The sequence below is a fragment of the Lithobates pipiens genome, unplaced genomic scaffold (assembly GCF_037356315.1).
Source record: "Lithobates pipiens isolate NorthernLeopardFrog02 unplaced genomic scaffold, aLitPip1_a1.2 Scaffold_25, whole genome shotgun sequence".
NCBI lineage: Eukaryota > Metazoa > Chordata > Amphibia > Anura > Ranidae > Lithobates > Lithobates pipiens.
In genome coordinates this window covers 49,012,941-49,030,375 of record NW_027507787.1, presented here as the reverse complement: position 1 = coordinate 49,030,375, position 17,435 = coordinate 49,012,941, and the positions used below count along the sequence as shown (strand labels likewise).

The 17,435-nt window shown below is 45.8% G+C and overlaps 1 protein-coding gene across 1 annotated transcript in view; it reads left to right on the top strand.

Moving 5' to 3' along the window:
* Positions 1–16,748, top strand: part of NPFFR1 (neuropeptide FF receptor 1) — a 537,435-nt gene extending 520,687 nt beyond the window's left edge. The window contains exon 4 of the mRNA XM_077454428.1: positions 14,840–16,748. Coding sequence (XP_077310554.1) covers positions 14,840–15,728 — 889 coding nt within the window. The 3' untranslated portion in view covers positions 15,729–16,748. The remainder of the gene's footprint in view (positions 1–14,839) is intronic.
* The last annotated feature ends 687 nt before the right edge of the window (positions 16,749–17,435 follow it).

Here is a 17,435-nt window from a genome sequence, read left to right as displayed (position 1 = left end):
GTACACAACAACACACACTCTACCTCCCCAAGTTGAATAGAGGTCTAGGTTGTCCTAATTTTGCATCTTACTACAGAGCAACACATATATATCATCATTAACTAAATACCATGCACAACAAGAATCCCCTCTATGGGTATCGATCGAAGCTGCTGAATGTGATCCCCTATAAATCGCAAACTTGATTTTGCTTTCGCCAAGGGATTGTAGAGGGTTGCACAACCTAATTACCAAATGTTTAGTTTCCCTATGGGACAAATACAAATTCAGAAATCAATTGCAGTCGTTGCATAATCCTCAACTATCTTTCTATAAAAACCCTGTGTTTTACCCAGCATGGCTCTCACATAGATCTTTCAGAGCATGGGCTAGACAGGATATACTAACTATGCACAAATTTGTAAATTCCTCCTACTTTATATCTTTTCCAACCCTTTGTGATAATTACAAATTACCTCAATAGGAATTATTTAGGTACCTCCAGATCAAAAACTTCTTTATGCCTCTTTTAACCACAGACTCTTTACTGGCTCAATTAACTTGGGGAGGTGTAGAGCTGGGTGGGGTGGGATATGTTCAAAGTTTTTATTGCTTTAAGGGGAAATACCAATATGTTATATGCTGGCTGATAGGGATGAGCTTCGAGTTCGAGTCAAACGACTCAAACATTGCCTGTTCGCCTGTTCGCCTGTTCGGTGAACAATTTGGGGTTTTCGTGGCAAATTCGAAAAGCCGCGGAACACCCTGTGCAAGTCTATGAGAGAAATATAAAGTGCTAATTTTAAAGGTTAATATGCAAGTTACTGTCCTAAAAAGTGTTTGGCAACCTAGGTCCTGCCCCGGGGGACATGTATCAATGCAAAAAAAAGTTTTAAAAACGGCCGTTTTTTCAGGAGCAGTGATTTTAATAATGATTAAAGTGAAACAATAAAAGTGTAATATTCCTTTAAATTTCGTACCTGGGGGGTGTCTAGAGTATGCATGTGAAGGGACGCGTGTTTCCCGTGCTTAGAACTGTCCCTGCACATAGTGTAATTTCTGCAGGAAAAAAGTAATTTAAAATCACTCACGGCTATAATGAATTGTCGGCTCCCATAATACAGAGAACACTCATTGAAAGTCATTGATAAAAAAAAAAAAGCTTGGGGTTCCCCAAATTCAATTACCAGACCCTTCAGGTCTAGTATGGATATTAAGGGGAACCCCGCGTCAAAAAAAAAAAAAATTTGACGTGGGGTTCCCCCTAAAAATCCATACCAGACCCTTTATCCGAGCAAGCAACCTGGCAGGCCACAGGAAAAGAGGGGGGATGAGAGAGCGCCCCCCCCTCCTGAACCGTACCAGGCCACATGCCCTCAACATTGGGAGGATGCTTTGGGGTCCCCCCAAAGCACCATGTCCCCATGTTGATGGGGAGAAGGGCCTCATCCCCACAACCCTGGTCGGTGGTTGTGGGGGTCTGCGGGCAGGGGGCTTATCAGAATCTGGAAGCCCCCTTTAACAAGGGGACCCTCAGATCCCACCCCCCCCCCGTTTGAAATGATAAGGGGGAACAAAAGTACCCCTACCATTTCACAAAGAAAGTGTAAAAAATAGTTAAATAAGACAAACACACTTTTGAAAAATTCCTTTATTAAAAATAAAAAAATAAAAAAAGATTCCAGCGGTGGTAATCCACTCTTGCTATCCAGCGACTGATGATCATCTCTCCGGGGTCCAGCGATGGCTGATCTGATCCAGCGACGGGTGATCTCTCTCTCCAGTCCAGCGCAGTCCATCCATCCTTCTTCTGTCTCCACTGTCGGAGACACTGCGGGATCCCGTCACCTGACCCTGCCCCCCTCTGACGCAATGGGGAAGCCTGGCTTCCCCAATGACGTATGGGTGACCCCGCCCTTCTCTGATGTAACAGAAACCTGTGTTACATCAGAGGGGGGCGGGGTCACCCGGTGCTGGACAGACCATTGACGGCTGTACAACAAGCTAACACAATGCAACAGACTAGGCTCAGCCATTTAATGACAGAGTTTGCGATGACAGATGTTTGGAGAAAGCAGAACACGACCACAAGAGCTTATACCTGTCATTCTACTAGCTATAACACAATGTCAAGGATAGACCTTATCCTGGTCTCGGACACTTTGATGCCCAGGGTAACGGGATCAGGAATTGCTCCTAGGGCACTCTCAGACCACTCCCCGTGTTTGGTATCCATCTCTCTGCTGGGGACTTCCTCCAAACCTGTGTGGAGTGTGGAGACTGAACCCGTTTTGGTTAACTAGTTTGCCGGATCTTGAGAGAGTGCCCCTCACCTCACGTACACCCAACAAGATATCCAGAGTGGTCTACACACCATAGACTTCCCTAGGCTCAACCCTGAGGAACTTAAAATGCTTGAGGCTCCCATAACAGTAGAATACGCAGTGGAAGCATTATCACAACTATCCAAATCCAAGGCACTGGGATTAGACGGCCTGACCCTAGAATTTTACAATACCTTCTCTGAAATTTTCATCCCCAAGTTAAAACAACGCTACCTAAATATATTTAATGAAGGTGTTCTTCCTCCCTCCATGCAAGAAGCACAAATAATAGTTCTCCCAAAGCCTGGTAAGGATCCATACTACCCAGAGTCGTATAGACCCATTTCCCTCCTCCAAGTAGATATTAAAATATTTGCCAAAATTTTAGCCTCCAGACTTAATTCAGTTATTCTATTCTTAATACACTCCGATCAAACTGGCTTCATGCCCGGGAAGAACACAGCCATGAATATCAGGAGACTATTTATGAATATCCAAGCCCAACATGACAATTCGGGATCGCGAGTAATAGTGGCCCTAGAAACGGCGAAGGCGTTTGATTCAGTGGAATGGCCATACCTTTGGGAGTGTTTACGGGGCTTTAGATTTGGGCCAAATTTGTCAAATGGGTACAAATACTATATCAATCGCTGAAAGCACGAGTTTTCATAAATGGGTGGCTATCAGAGCAATTTCCCCTAGAAAGGGGAAATAGATAGGGGTGCCCTTTATCCTCGCTTTTATAGGCCTTGGCAGCTGAACCCCTGGCTATAGTTATCAGGGCTTCACCGGACATAGAGGGCCTGCGTATGGGTACTACACTGGATAAAATAGGTCTATATGCAGATGATACAATACTGTATCTGGCAGATCAAGGACCATCACTTCAAACAGCACTCAAAATTATTGAGAACATGGGAGGCTACTTGGGCTAAACTGGGACAAGTCCCAAATTCTCCCAGTAGACCGATTTCCTCCACCTTACATAAGTCCAGAACAGCCACTGACCATGGTTGCCTCGATAAAATACCTGGGGGTACAGGTTACAAGAGACCTGAGGGACTACTATCTTCTTAATATAGAACCCTTGTTCACCCTGCTCAAAACCAAAACACTAGCATGGGCCAAATTACCCCTTGGGGTTATGCATCGAATCAACATTGTTAAGATGATCCTCTTACCGAAGATCCTCTACATGGTGTGGCACGCCCCCTTATATATTCCACTAAGAGTATTTTAAAAAATGGAAGTTATAATAAATACATTTGTCAGGGGACATGGATGTCATAAGTTGGCCTGGCTTACTCTTAAAAATCCTGCATCCATGGGGGGAACTTCTCTTCCTGACTTGCAGGAGTACTATCTTGCAGCACAACTGTCCCACATACACTACTTTAACACAACGGAAGCACATTGCTATAGAGCACTAGTGGGAGACAACCCAGGAAACTCCATAGTATCCCCAACACAAGTTATTTTTAGAGGGGGACAAGTAGGCAGAAGACCCCGTAGATACAATGACGGTATGCTTATGCACCACCAAACAATTTGGGACACGGCTCTAAAAAAATTAAAAACGGGGCACATTCACTCTCATAACCCCCTTTGGGCTAATGCTGCAGCACTTACCAAACATGAGTATATGGGCTTCCTATGGGATAATATACCTGCATCAGGTTATGACAGATATGGGACCCAAAACATTTCAGTCCCTCCAAGAAGAATTTGCAATCCCACATCATTTGCGATTTAGGTATCTTCAGTTATGCCATGTGCTGAAAACCCAGTTCAGGAACTTGGGGATTTCTTTAGACCACCCGCAAATTCTTGACAATATCCTAGGAGCAAAATCTGCTAATTTGTACTCTACACTTAGACTCCCCAAAATGGTGACCGTGATCCAGAAAGCTAAGGAAGGGTGGGAAAATGATCTGGGTGATATTAGTGACTCTGATTGGGACGAAATCCTGGATAATGTCAAAAGAGCATCACCCAAGCTTTCAGATAGACTGACGCAGCTCTACATAGTTCACCGAGCATACCTGACGCCCCAAAGGTTGGCCAAATTCCAGACGACACAGCCTTCAAGTTGCCCCTTATGTGGTCACGACCCAGGTACATTCTACCATTTGATATGGGGCTGCATCATTCTGCAAACATACTGGCTACAAGTAATCTGATTTTTACATGATGTAATGGGATCCCCAGTGACACCTGACCCAAAGTTATGTATACTAGGTCTATTACCAGATGCAGATTTCGATAAACACCAAGCTACCTTTATACATGTAACACTTTTTCTAGCCAGAAAGGCTGTGGCCCGAGTATGGATGTGGAGTAGCCCCCCAACTGCGACAGACTGGAAAAGAGACATGAACAATACCCTCCCGTACAAAAGATTGATATATAGGCACAGGGGTTGTACACACAAGTATCTAAAGGTTTGGTAACGGTGGATGGGCGATGGCAAAACTTGTACATAGAAAATGGCAGGCAATATAGTTTAATGCTGAGACTCCACATGGCTGCTATGTGATAAATGGATAATGAAAGGCTCAAAGGAGAAGGGGGGATAGCGGATATGCTGATACACTTTTATTTTAAGATGGATAATTGTCTGTGGAAATGTGCAGACATCAGACTGTAAACCATGTACTCGTTGTAATGCTGTCATGTTGGTATTGTATACACTTGGAATTGATTGTACCTGTATATGTGATTACTCAATAAAATTGGTTTTCCCAAGTAAAAAAAAAAAAAAAGGTGTGAATAGGTACTGAAAACTAAAAAACAACACTAAACCTCCATGAATGGGGCCAGCTACCAGAGGTACAGATACCCCCCGTTCCCACAAATCAGGTGCAACATGTTGAAACAAATCAGAAACAAATGCACAAAAAAAATTGAAGTATCGAATATAGTGAAATAAATTAGTGAAAAGAACAGAGATTATGTGCAGGGATAGGCACGGACCAAGGCTGTGGTGGACATTTTCCAAAGTACAGACCTTAGTGAAGGACACCAAGGTACATTTCAAATTAAAACCATCAAAAAACACTATGTCTACTCTCTGGCCTATTCTACCAGTATATATAAGTTTAAAATAATATTTACATATATATATTCCCCGTGCTACCAGGTTTTCCTGCACCAGAAGATACCACAGGCTTTCCCGGAAAAGAATATATATATTTAGCCAACACGACCCCCTTTAGAGCAAGCCAGGGTCCCCATAGATCCCCCTTTAGAGCTGTCCAGGGTCCCCCATAGATCCCCATTAAAGCAGGGTCCCCATAGATCCCCTTTCTAAAGCAGGCCAGGGTCCCCCATAGATCCCTCCATATTTGGTGGTGCATCTATAACCATTTACACAGAGGAGGCTTTAAAAAATTGTCTTCTTGCTCACAGTCAAACCCTCTAACAGCATTTCATTGTTACATAAGGTGCTCCTAGTGGCTGCACATGCAAAACCGCAGCCTCCTTGGAACAGGACTAGTCTCACACTCTCTCACACTTATAAACTCACATTTCTTAGCTTAATGTTTAACTCCCACCTCAGTGGTGCATAGAATTTGATACCTAAGTATGTGGGATGCCATTTCTCCACTGTGCTGAAGATGTAGTCTGGCCTGGGCACCCTTTCCTCCATTTGGTGGCAATGTTCACTAATTGAGCTGCATTGACACTACCTCCCTCCAGCAGATATCACTCGACAGCATAGACTCCACTGATTCCACGCTTCCTCCTCGGCTGCCTGTTCTCCCATGCTGGGAGGCCGCTGCAAGCTTGCTGTCACGTACCTAGTAGTTGAGCCTGGAATGCAGGGAGCGGCCCCTCGTATCCCCTGGCTAATGAACCCCTGGAGATGGAGACAGGTATTCAAAAGTTCAGGGGGCACAAGTGCCTGGCAGGTAGGACTGGTCCGGATAAGCAGCTGGGCTCCGACAGCAAGTTGGTAGGGCTGATGGTACTTGACTGTAGCAGGCAGGCACAAGTGCGGAGACTGGCTGGTAGGTGGGCGTCAGGAAATACTGGAACCCCAACAGGTAAACAGGAACAGCGGAGTCGGGTACAGGCCGGGTCAGCAGGAATCGATCAGCAAGGTACAAGAGGATGAGGCAGAGACGTGGTCGGACAAGCAGAGGTCGTAGGCAGGCAGCAACGGATCAAGGTCAAAGAACAAGCCGGGTATCAAGGATCAAGGTAACAGGTACTGGTACAGAAAGCAAGGTCACGGACACGCTGTAGACTGGACAGCACGGATGGAAGGGAGCCAGTGACTTAAGAAGACCTTAGGGCGCCAAACGGACGTACGACGGGTCAGCGCGCCCCCGCGAGTAGCCGTGCTCCCGTTCGTGACCCACGAGCGTGTGTGCGCTCGTTCGTGTTGACGCGAGTGCGTTCGTTAGCTTTAGCGCGCGTCAAAGAGAAACGACGGGCTCTCCACGACAGGTTTCTACGGGTAAGTCTCCTGTGTATGGCCGAAACGTCCGAGTGATCGTGACATTGCCCCCCCCAAGGGGCAGCCCCCGGATGCCCAACTGAGCCAACTTGTTCGGGTGGGAGTTCTTGAAAGCACGGATGAGTCTCTTGGCATGAATGTTAGCCTCTGGCTCCCAGGAGTTCTCTTCGGGTCCGTACCCTTTCCACTTGACTAAGAATTGGACCTGGTTCTTTCTCTTCCTACAGTCCAGAATGGCCTCGATTTCAAACTCAATCTCCCCATTGACCAACACAGGTTCCGGGGGAGAGGAGGTCCTGTCAGTGAAGGGGTCCGCGACTGCAGGTTTGAGAAGCGATACGTGGAATACTGGATGAATTCGGAAGGATTCAGGGAGTTCTAGTTCAAATGCCACGTCATTTAATTTCCTCTTGATCGGGAAGGGACCCAGGAATTTCGGGCCCAACTTCTTGGAGGGACAGGACAGTCTAAGATTTAAGGTGGACAACCAGACCCGATCCCCGACCTTAAGATCCAGCTCCCCTCTTCTCCTTCTGTCGAAGACTTCCTTGTTATGCTCTTGTGACCTGGCCAGGGTTTCTCGTAAGAGCTTGTTATTCTCTTCAAAGAAATTAAGTCTCTTCTGAACCGCTGGTACCGAACACTCGGGAAGGCTGCCAGACAAAAACAACGGATGGAACCCGAAGTTCGCATAAAAGGGGGATTGCTTGGTGGCTGAATGGATTGTGTTATTGTAGGCGAACTCGGCCATTGGTAACAGGGAGACCCAGTCGTCTTGCGAGAAGGACGAAAAACAGCGAAGGTACTGCTCCAAAGTCTGATTCGTCCTCTCGGTCTGACCGTTGGTCTGCGGGTGGTAGGCTGAGGACATGCAAAGGTCGATCTTCAGAGTTCTACAGAGCGCCCTCCAAAATCTTGAGGTGAACTGCACCCCCCTATCAGACGTGATGTTGGCGGGGATGCCGTGAAGTCTCACTATTTCTTTCACAAAGGCGTTAGCTGTCTCTGCGGCTGAGGGGGTGCCCTTCATGGGCAAGAAGTGAGCCATCTTAGTGAGTCTATCGACTACGACAAAGATCGTTGTTTGGTTCTCCGAAGGGGGAAGTTCGACGATAAAATCCATGGAGATCTTCCTCCATGGTCTATCAGGAACAGGTAGCGGTCTTAGTAGGCCCCAGGCTCTTGACTTGTCGCCCTTACTCCGAATACAGATGGCGCAAGCCTGTACGTACTTCTTGCAGTCGTCCTTCATCCGTGGCCACCAGAAGGTACGCCTGAGTAATTCCAGGGTCTTGAATACCCCAAAGTGGCCAGCCAGAGGGTGGTCATGACAGGAGGCCAGAACCAGGGTCCGAACTGCCTGGGGGACGAAGATCCTGTTCCCATGCCACATAAGGTCATCATTGGAGGACAACGAGGCACCGGGTGGAGGTGAAGCGCCTATGGAGGCTTGCTTGACTTGAGACACCACATCTCCTTGGAGCAGAAGAAAGTTTCCAGCAGAGAGGATGGTGTCGATAGGTGGCGAGTTTTCCGGCTGACTAAACATGCGGGATAAAGCGTCTGGCTTCGTATTCTTGGATCCGGGACGATAAGTAATGTGGAATACGAATCTTGAGAAAAAGAGTGCCCACCTGGCCTGACGAGGCTTCAATCTCTTAGCTGACTTTAAATATTCCAGGTTCTTGTGGTCCGTATAGACCAGGATTGGATGGATAGCCCCCTCCAGCAGGTAGCGCCACTCCTCGAGTGCAGACTTGATTGCTAATAGCTCGCGATCACCGACGTCGTAATTTCTTTCGGCCTCTGATAACTTGCGAGAGAAGAAAGCGACCGGGTGGAGTAAGGACTTGGGTCCCTGCCTCTGGGAAAGTATAGCTCTGACTGCTACTTCCGAAGCGTCAACTTCAAGGGTATACGGTAGAGCGGGATCGGGGTGTTTCAGGATTGAGGCTGAGACGAACAAATCCTTCAGGGTTTTGAAGGCCTCTTGTGCTTCAGGGGTCCAACGGAACCTCTGGCCCTGCTTGGTCAGCCCGGTAATGGGGGCGATAATAGAGGAGAATCCCTTTATGAACTTACGATAAAAGTTAGCGAAGCCCACAAATCGCTGAACTCCCTTCCTATCGGAGGGGGCAGGCCAGTCCTGGATTGCAGAGATCTTCTGGGGATCCATCTCTACCCCTCTAACCGAAATAACCAGGCCGAGGAACTGGATACTCTCCTTTTCGAAAACACATTTCTCGGGCTTGGCGTACAAGCCGTGAAGGCGGAGGCGGGTCAGAACCTTCTTAACGTGCTCTCTGTGGGTGGCTAGAGTGGAGGAAAAAATTAGGATGTCATCCAAGTAAATAATCACAAACAAATCAAGATAATCTCTAAAAATGTCATTAACAAAATGCTGGAACGTGGCTGGGGCATTACACAACCCGAATGGCATCACTAAGTATTCGTAGTGTCCGAAGCGGGTACGAAAGGCTGTTTTCCATTCATCGCCCTTTCTGATACGGACGAGGTTGTAGGCACCCCGAAGATCCAGCTTTGTGAACAACTTAGCGGAACCCAGTCTCTGGAAAAGTTCAGGTACTAATGGCAGGGGGTAGCGATTTTTAATGGTGATCTTGTTTAAAGCCCGATAATCCACACATGGGCGCAGGGAGTGGTCCTTCTTTTCCACGAAGAAAATCCCAGTGCCGGCTGGGGAGGTAGAGGGTCGGATAAATCCTTTTTCAAGGTTATCGTCCAAATAGGACTTCAGGGTACTTAGTTCGGATTCGGATAGGGGGAAGATCCTTCCGAAGGGGATTTCTGCCCCCGGGAGCAGTTCAATAGGGCAATCATATGGCCTATGAGGAGGGAGAGTCTCTGCCCCCTTCTTACTGAAGACGTCCAGAAAAGCATGGTATTCCTTAGGTACAGCTTGTCGGGTCTCATCATCCGAATCCAGACAGAGAAGGACCGAGGAGTCCCCGTTGGGGGTCGGGCAACAATGCTGGTGGCAGTAGTCCGAGGGAAATTCAATTATTCCGGTGGCCCAATCAATGCGTGGGTTGTGTGCCTTCAACCAAGGCATGCCCAGAATGATGGGGAACAGAGGTGACTGGATGACGTCTAGGCAAAGGAGTTCTTGGTGAGTCCCGGCGATGACAGCGGGTAGAGGACTGGTCTCCTGGGGCACTGGTCCTGAACCCAAGGTAGATCCGTCAGCCAGGTATACCGAGAGCCCCTTCTCTCTCGGTCTAAGGGGAATCCTGTTCTTTCGGGCGAAGGACGAATCTACAAAGCCACTGCATGCCCCGGAGTCAATAACTGCGTGGGTTGAGACAGTCCTTCCTGGGAGCTGTAAGAGAACAGGAACAGCTAGATGAGAGATGTTATCAGACAACACAGGTGAGGGAACAGGTGGAACAAGGAGGCACTTACGCATCTTAGCGGGGCAAGAGCGAACAAAGTGCCCTGGTTCTCCGCAGTACAGACAGAGGTTGTTGACCCGGCGACGCTGACGTTCTTCTGGAGTCAGAGATGGGCGGAGAAGCCCCAGCTGCATGGGCTCCGGAGTGTCCAATGTGGATGCGACTGGAGCAGGAGGAGTTGGGTGACTAGGCACCCGTGGTAACATCCAGATCAGACGAGAAGTTGTGGAGGATCGTTCTTGGCGGCGCTCCCTCAAACGCCTATCAATCTGGACAGAGGTGTCGATCAGGGCTTCCAGCGTCTCAGGGACACCCACACGTGCCAACTCATCCTTCAGAGCCTCGTTGTTCCAGTCTGTGTCTGCACTCCATCGTCGGACGTAGTCTTCCACAGGTCTGCGACCTTGTTGCAGGGCATGTAGGGCTGCTTCTGCGGTTGCGGCGAGTTGGGGGTCCTCATAGAGCCTGGACATTGCCTGGAAGAAGGTGTCCATGGAATCTAACGTTGGGTCCTTCCGTTCCAACAGACGGTGTGCCCAGGACTGGGGTTCATTGGTTAGCAGAGATATGATGAATCCCACTTTCGTCGCCTCAAGGGAGAAGGTCCTGGGTTGTAGGGCGAAATAGAGTTCGCAGGAGTTGCGGAAAGCCCTGAACTTGTTCCGGTCTCCCGCGAATCGTTCCGGAGTTGGGACCCTGGGTTCGGGTGGCAACATCACGACTGACGGCGGGGCATGGGCCCCAGGAGCGACTGGTGCAGAGGCGGATAGCGCCTGGACTTGTTCCTCCAGTCTACCGTAGCCTTCCTGTAGGCTCTTAACTGCCTGGGTAAGACCGGCCAGGTGGTGGCAGAGCTCGTCCATGGGGGAGGCTCCCTGCGCAGGCTCGGACATGGCTGTCCAGTACTGTCACGTACCTAGTAGTTGAGCCTGGAATGCAGGGAGCGGCCCCTCGTATCCCCTGGCTAATGAACCCCTGGAGATGGAGACAGGTATTCAAAAGTTCAGGGGGCACAAGTGCCTGGCAGGTAGGACTGGTCCGGATAAGCAGCTGGGCACCGACAGCAAGTTGGTAGGGCTGATGGTACTTGACTGTAGCAGGCAGGCACAAGTGCGGAGACTGGCTGGTAGGTGGGCGTCAGGAAATACTGGAACCCCAACAGGTAAACAGGAACAGCGGAGTCGGGTACAGGCCGGGTCAGCAGGAATCGATCAGCAAGGTACAAGAGGATGAGGCAGAGACGTGGTCGGACAAGCAGAGGTCGTAGGCAGGCAGCAACGGATCAAGGTCAAAGAACAAGCCGGGTATCAAGGATCAAGGTAACAGGTACTGGTACAGAAAGCAAGGTCACGGACACGCTGTAGACTGGAAAGCACGGATGGAAGGGAGCCAGTGACTTAAGAAGACCTTAGGGCGCCAAACGGACGTACGACGGGTCAGCGCGCCCCCGCGAGTAGACGTGCTCCCGTTCGTGACCCACGAGCGTGTGCGCGCTCGTTCGTGTTGACGCGAGTGCGTTCGTTAGCTTTAGCGCGCGTCAAAGGGAAACGACGGGCTCTCCACGACAGGTTTCTACGGGTAAGTCTCCTGTGTATGGCCGAAACGTCCGAGTGATCGTGACACTTGCACTGACACTCTCAGTCCCAGACCAACCCCTCCAACAGATATATCACTCAACAGCACAGGAGAAGAAGACTCCACTCCACTTCAGGAGGGACTGGGAGCCGAGGCAACGCATCGGGGGGGGGGGGGGGAGTGAGGGTCTGACTCTGTACAGTGACAGACTAAGACTGAAGTACAAGATAGGGCCGCAAGTTCTGCTCACGGACAGCAGTGTCCATATACGGACACCTTGTCAATCCCTGCTTATGTGTGATGCAGTGAATACTATAAAGCACCATATAGCATTTACCAGTGTGTGAAATCCATATAACAGTGAGTGAGGGACCGGTATACACAGATAACACACCAAACTCACCAAAATGTTTTGACTCCTTGCGTAAACAAAAAAGCCAAAAATAGGCTGTGTTATATCCCTGATGTTTTGGCTTCTATGTGATCCAAGAGCTTTGTTCTACTGATCTCCAATGGTTAGCATAGCTAGAGAAGAGACTTTGCTCCTTATCCCACAATAAAGAAAGTGAAAGTATAGTTTATTGTTTAAAAATGCACAGAGAAATGCACCAGAAGTCTCCAGTATTGTTAGTCTAGGAGAATTGTGTTTTTTCCCTCATCAAAGATGGCTGTAACATATTTTCAGTGCTGGAAGTTATGTTAAACTGGAAGTTACCGCCCAACGTGTTTCACCATAGGAAATTAAGTTATCACAGCCCAGGATTTCCATTATAGCCATACAATGCAAGATCTCATGGATTATGGCTCAAGAAAAGTTAGCTAGTATCTTATCGGACACAACCTAAAAATTGTAAACAGTGTGGGAACCCTTGGCTGCTCACTGTGTATCTACCTCATTGCTGGTGTTCACCCCAATCACCCTGCATCCTCAAGCTCTAATTAGGCACATGCTCCCTGTTCTTTCCTCTTCTCTTTCTCCCCCGTTTTAACTTTCTCTACCCCCTTCTCTTTCACCCAGGTTAGTTGGTATGACTTTAGGGTAATGCATTGTTTGTATGTTATGTAATTGCTTTGGCAACATTGAAGGCTTGGTTAAGTCTGTAATACCGAGGCAGAGACGCACTGGAGTCACCTTGGGCTCCACTTATCTCCTTGCTAGAAATCTTGGGGGGGGGGCTGGCCGGGGCACAGGATGATCCCTTTAGGGGTGCCCGGAACAGGTAGGACCCACCCGACCGACTGATCCCTCAGTCCCCATCCCTACCTCTGTATCTCCTACTAGACAGAGGTAAGGCCTTAATCTTTTATTACTCATCCCACGGTGGCATCCCGAAACACCAAATGGGACCTTGTTGCTAACACTATATTTTGTTTGACACATGTTTCTGATGTTTTATATCTTGCCTTCTGTCATGCCATTATTATGTTGTGCCTACTCTTTGATTTGAAAAAATAAAAATCTATTGAAAGGAAATTAAGTTATCAGGAGCCAGGAGTAATAAGTACAATAAGTAATAAGTACAATCAATGTTTCAACATTGACGGAGGAAGGTGCCCTTCCTCAAAGACACTAGAAAATACTTTAAGTAGATGTGGAATCAAGATCTCCTTATAGGGTGGCTATGCTACCCTATAGGGAAGCCATCAAGTCCAGGCGTTTCATTATGTGCTAAAGAAAACATAGCAAGTTTTAGTTATTCCACTGTCAAGTAGGGCAACCTGTTCAGAAGACAATCTAGAAAGCGTAGTGGGGTACAAAAGAAATCCAGTTCCACTATGCTATAATGCGCTCTAGATTTATATAGATCAGCATAGAAGGTTGCAAACACTTCACCCACATCTTTGGTGTTCTCAACCATTTTACCTTCAGAATCTATATTTCTTGGAATAGAACAGCGTTAATAATCTGGTTTAGATAAGTATGCTAATAGTCTGCTTTTTTTTTTATCCCCTAATTTGGATTACCCTTGATTTTAGTACAGAATTTTCTTTTGGGTACCCTCTAGTAAAACAAACTCCAGCTTTTTGGTGCCATCTTTGCGTAGTCAGGTTAGGGTTGGAAAAATAAAGTGCCTCAGCATCACTGAATTAGTTTCATTTTGTCATCAGATTGTTTGGATTGATAGGCCTTACGTGTTGCATGTATAGATACAGCAAAAGTACCCCACATAGTTGTCTTAAAAGCATCCTAGTCAATGGGAACTGATGCACTATCTGCATTAAGGCCCAGTAGAATTGGAATTTTGATTAGGCCTTGGTCAGTAATTAGTGAGTTAAAAAGTCATAATGGACTTAACTGCCATTATATAAATGTATGGTGTATGCCTAGCACTAGACATCAGCAACACACCCAAGTAATTCCTGAGTTGTTAAAAACAGGTATATGCAAGATAAAGTACCATGGGTATTTAATTGCCATGAATATTCCTTAATGAGGTTCCTTTCCCTGTTTAAAAAAAATAAAAAGTCAGTAGCTACAAATACTGTAGCTGCTGTCTTTTAATGAAAGGACCCAGACCAGTTCTTCAACATTCCTCAGGTCCCTGGAGCCAGCATGTTTATGGTGTAAAATGGGCTGTGATTCCTTGCAGCTTCACAGCCGAATTCCCACTGCGCAAGCAAGAGCCGCACTGCACTTTGTGAATGGTCCCCCAGCCTTGTGGGACCTATGACATGTCCCAGAAGATTGTAGGAAGGGAGGGTAAGTGAAATTTCTCCTTTAGGATGAAGTTTCACTTTAACATCTATATGTTTCTATCTCCAGGCAAGGTCAAATTTGCCAAGGTAAGACAGCAGAGAGGTCTGTAGGTGAGTTGTACCACCAAATTTATCAGGGGTGTTTTTCAAAATAGTATTAAAATCACCCACCAGGATTAAGAGTCCTTCGACAAGATATATTCATTATTTAAATGCTATTTTACACACCTTTAGTCCAGATATGCTTTATTATTGTATTTTAAATAATCCTATGAAAATCATACTGTGTTTAGCACACATAAAAAGCTACATTATTTGATGGTCCTTGTACAAATGTATATATGATTTCCTACAGTAATATTTAGTAATTTTGGTTTTCTCCTTGACAGGTTCCGATGCATTGTCTATCCATTCAGGCAGAAGCTAACTCTACGAAAAGCCATATTCACCATCATTGTTATTTGGGTTCTAGCCCTGATTATTATGTGCCCATCAGCTGTCACTCTTACAGTGACCAGGGATGACTACCATTTTATGGTAGATGACTACAACAACTTCTACCCTCTTTACTCATGTTGGGAAGCTTGGCCAGACAAGGAAATGCGTAAAATATACACAACTGTTCTCTTCTCCCACATTTACTTGGCTCCTCTCACCTTGATTGTTATCATGTATGCTCGCATTGCATTCAAACTCTTTAAGTCTTCTGCCCCTATTCGTGGATCAGTCTCTGAAGAACATGAAGGTCGAAGAGTTTCAAAAAGGAAAGTAAGGGTAATAAACATGCTAATTATGGTTGCATTATTCTTCACATTGTCTTGGCTCCCCCTCTGGACCCTAATGCTGCTTACAGATTATGGAAATCTCAGTGATTATCAGTTAAACATAATTGCTGTGTATATTTTCCCCTTTGCCCACTGGTTAGCCTTTTTCAACAGTAGTGTCAATCCTATCATCTATGGTTATTTTAATGAGAACTTCCGACGAGGTTTCCAGGAAGCCTTTAAAGTACAGTACTGTTCAATGAAACGAGAGCATAAGGAAACATATTCAGAGAGAAAGAACAGTGGGTTTGTATTTGGGGTACGTAACCGAATCTTTGTGGAAGTGCAGCCCAGCGATTCAGCTCAAGGTTCAGACTCAGGCAACAGTACCACTGCCAAACCCGCTATGTTCTCATTAAGAAGTGGAAGAATTGCTCATCATGGATTGGTGGTTGAAGAATTAGACAATAAAAGCTCCAATAATACTGTCAGCATACCAGCATGGGATATATGAAAATGGATATTCTTAATGCAGCACAAATAGGACATAATACCTACAGAGATGGTGTGTATCTCTGAATATTGGCACAGGGCTTCTAAAAAAAGACATAATTTGACTGTATTTATTTCATATGACATTATAAAAGTTTATAAACTGGAAGCAAATGATTTGCATCAATCTACAGATATACATTAGGTGATAAATGCAATCAGCTATCAACATTTGATGAGATTTTCATACACCATTATCATAGTGGTTACCGTAAGTTGTTAAACACATCTCAGTAGGTTTTTTATTGAAATACAGTGAGCTAAAAGCTGTGTGTGGGGAAAACCCCAAAATGCCTTTTTACACATTCTGTTGAAAGAATCACATTTTGGCATGAAAAAAAAATACCATGCTTATTTTCTCTGGTGTGCTATGCCGAGAGCTCTGTAAGGTCAGTGGGACCACTCTGCTATTAAACATGTTGAAACCAACTCTGGATATTTTTTTAACTTCAAAATTTGCCTATTATGTGTTTATACAAACTGCTTAGCATGACTCTTCAAAAATATGTATGAGGCTACCTTTCTTTTAGGAAATCTTAGTTTTAAATCTAATTTCATACCTTTTCTGTCTTATTCTTAAATCAGATACACAATGACATTTAAGCAAGGGTAATAACATTTTGTGGTCTAAACAACAGCAAAGAAAGCTTATTAAAAAAAATAAAAAATATATGTGTATAATGTTGTATAGTATTGTACATGACGTATGACTCACAGTTTTTTGATATTGTATTTATTTCATAAATGTATTTTAAGTACCGGTATATGTTATCACCATGAATTTATGAAAGCTAGTGAAAAGGAAAGTGGTGCTGCATCCAATTACAAACAGTTGCCACATTTTCTAATGTTAGATAGAAAATTGCCAGCAAGTATGTCAACAGCTTCCATGGGTGCCCATGAAAATATTATGGAAGCCATGTAGGCACACTGTAAAATGTATGTTGTCACAAACTATTAATAAAGAATGCATTTGACATCAGACTGATGTGGATACGGGTATACACCATTCAGCCATAACATTATGACCACACACCATGACATGAACATCCACCTAATATTAGGTAGGTCCCCCTTTTGTCACCAAAACAGCACTGACCCACTAGACCTCTGAAGATACAGATGGGCTCAAAAGTTTTCATACCATTGGAGAGTTGGCACACCATTTTAAAGAATACATAAGTTAGTAGGCAAAACACTTCTTTTATTTCTTATGGGATTCATATTCTGTAACTGTAGGTCATAACAGAATGGCACAAGTAAACAAATGAAATGACCCCTGTACAAAAGTCTGCATACCTTTAGGTCTTAATACTGTATATTGCCCCCTTTAGCATCAATGACAGCATACAGTCTTTTGTCATAGTTGTCTATGAGGCCCTGAATTATTGCAGGTAGTATAGTTGCCCATTTATCTTGGCAAAATGCCTCCAGGCCATGCAAAGATATCCCCAGAGTGGCTCGATGATATTAAGGTCAGGAGACTGTGATGGTCACTCCAGAACCTTCATTTTTTCTGCCAACTGGGGTCAATTTGGCCTTGTGCTTAGGGTTATTGTCATTCTGAAAAGTCTAAGAGCACCCTTGCTTTCGTACAGAAGAATGCAAATTGTCTGCCAGTATTTTCTGATAACATGCTGCATTCATCTTGCCATCAATTTTCACAAGA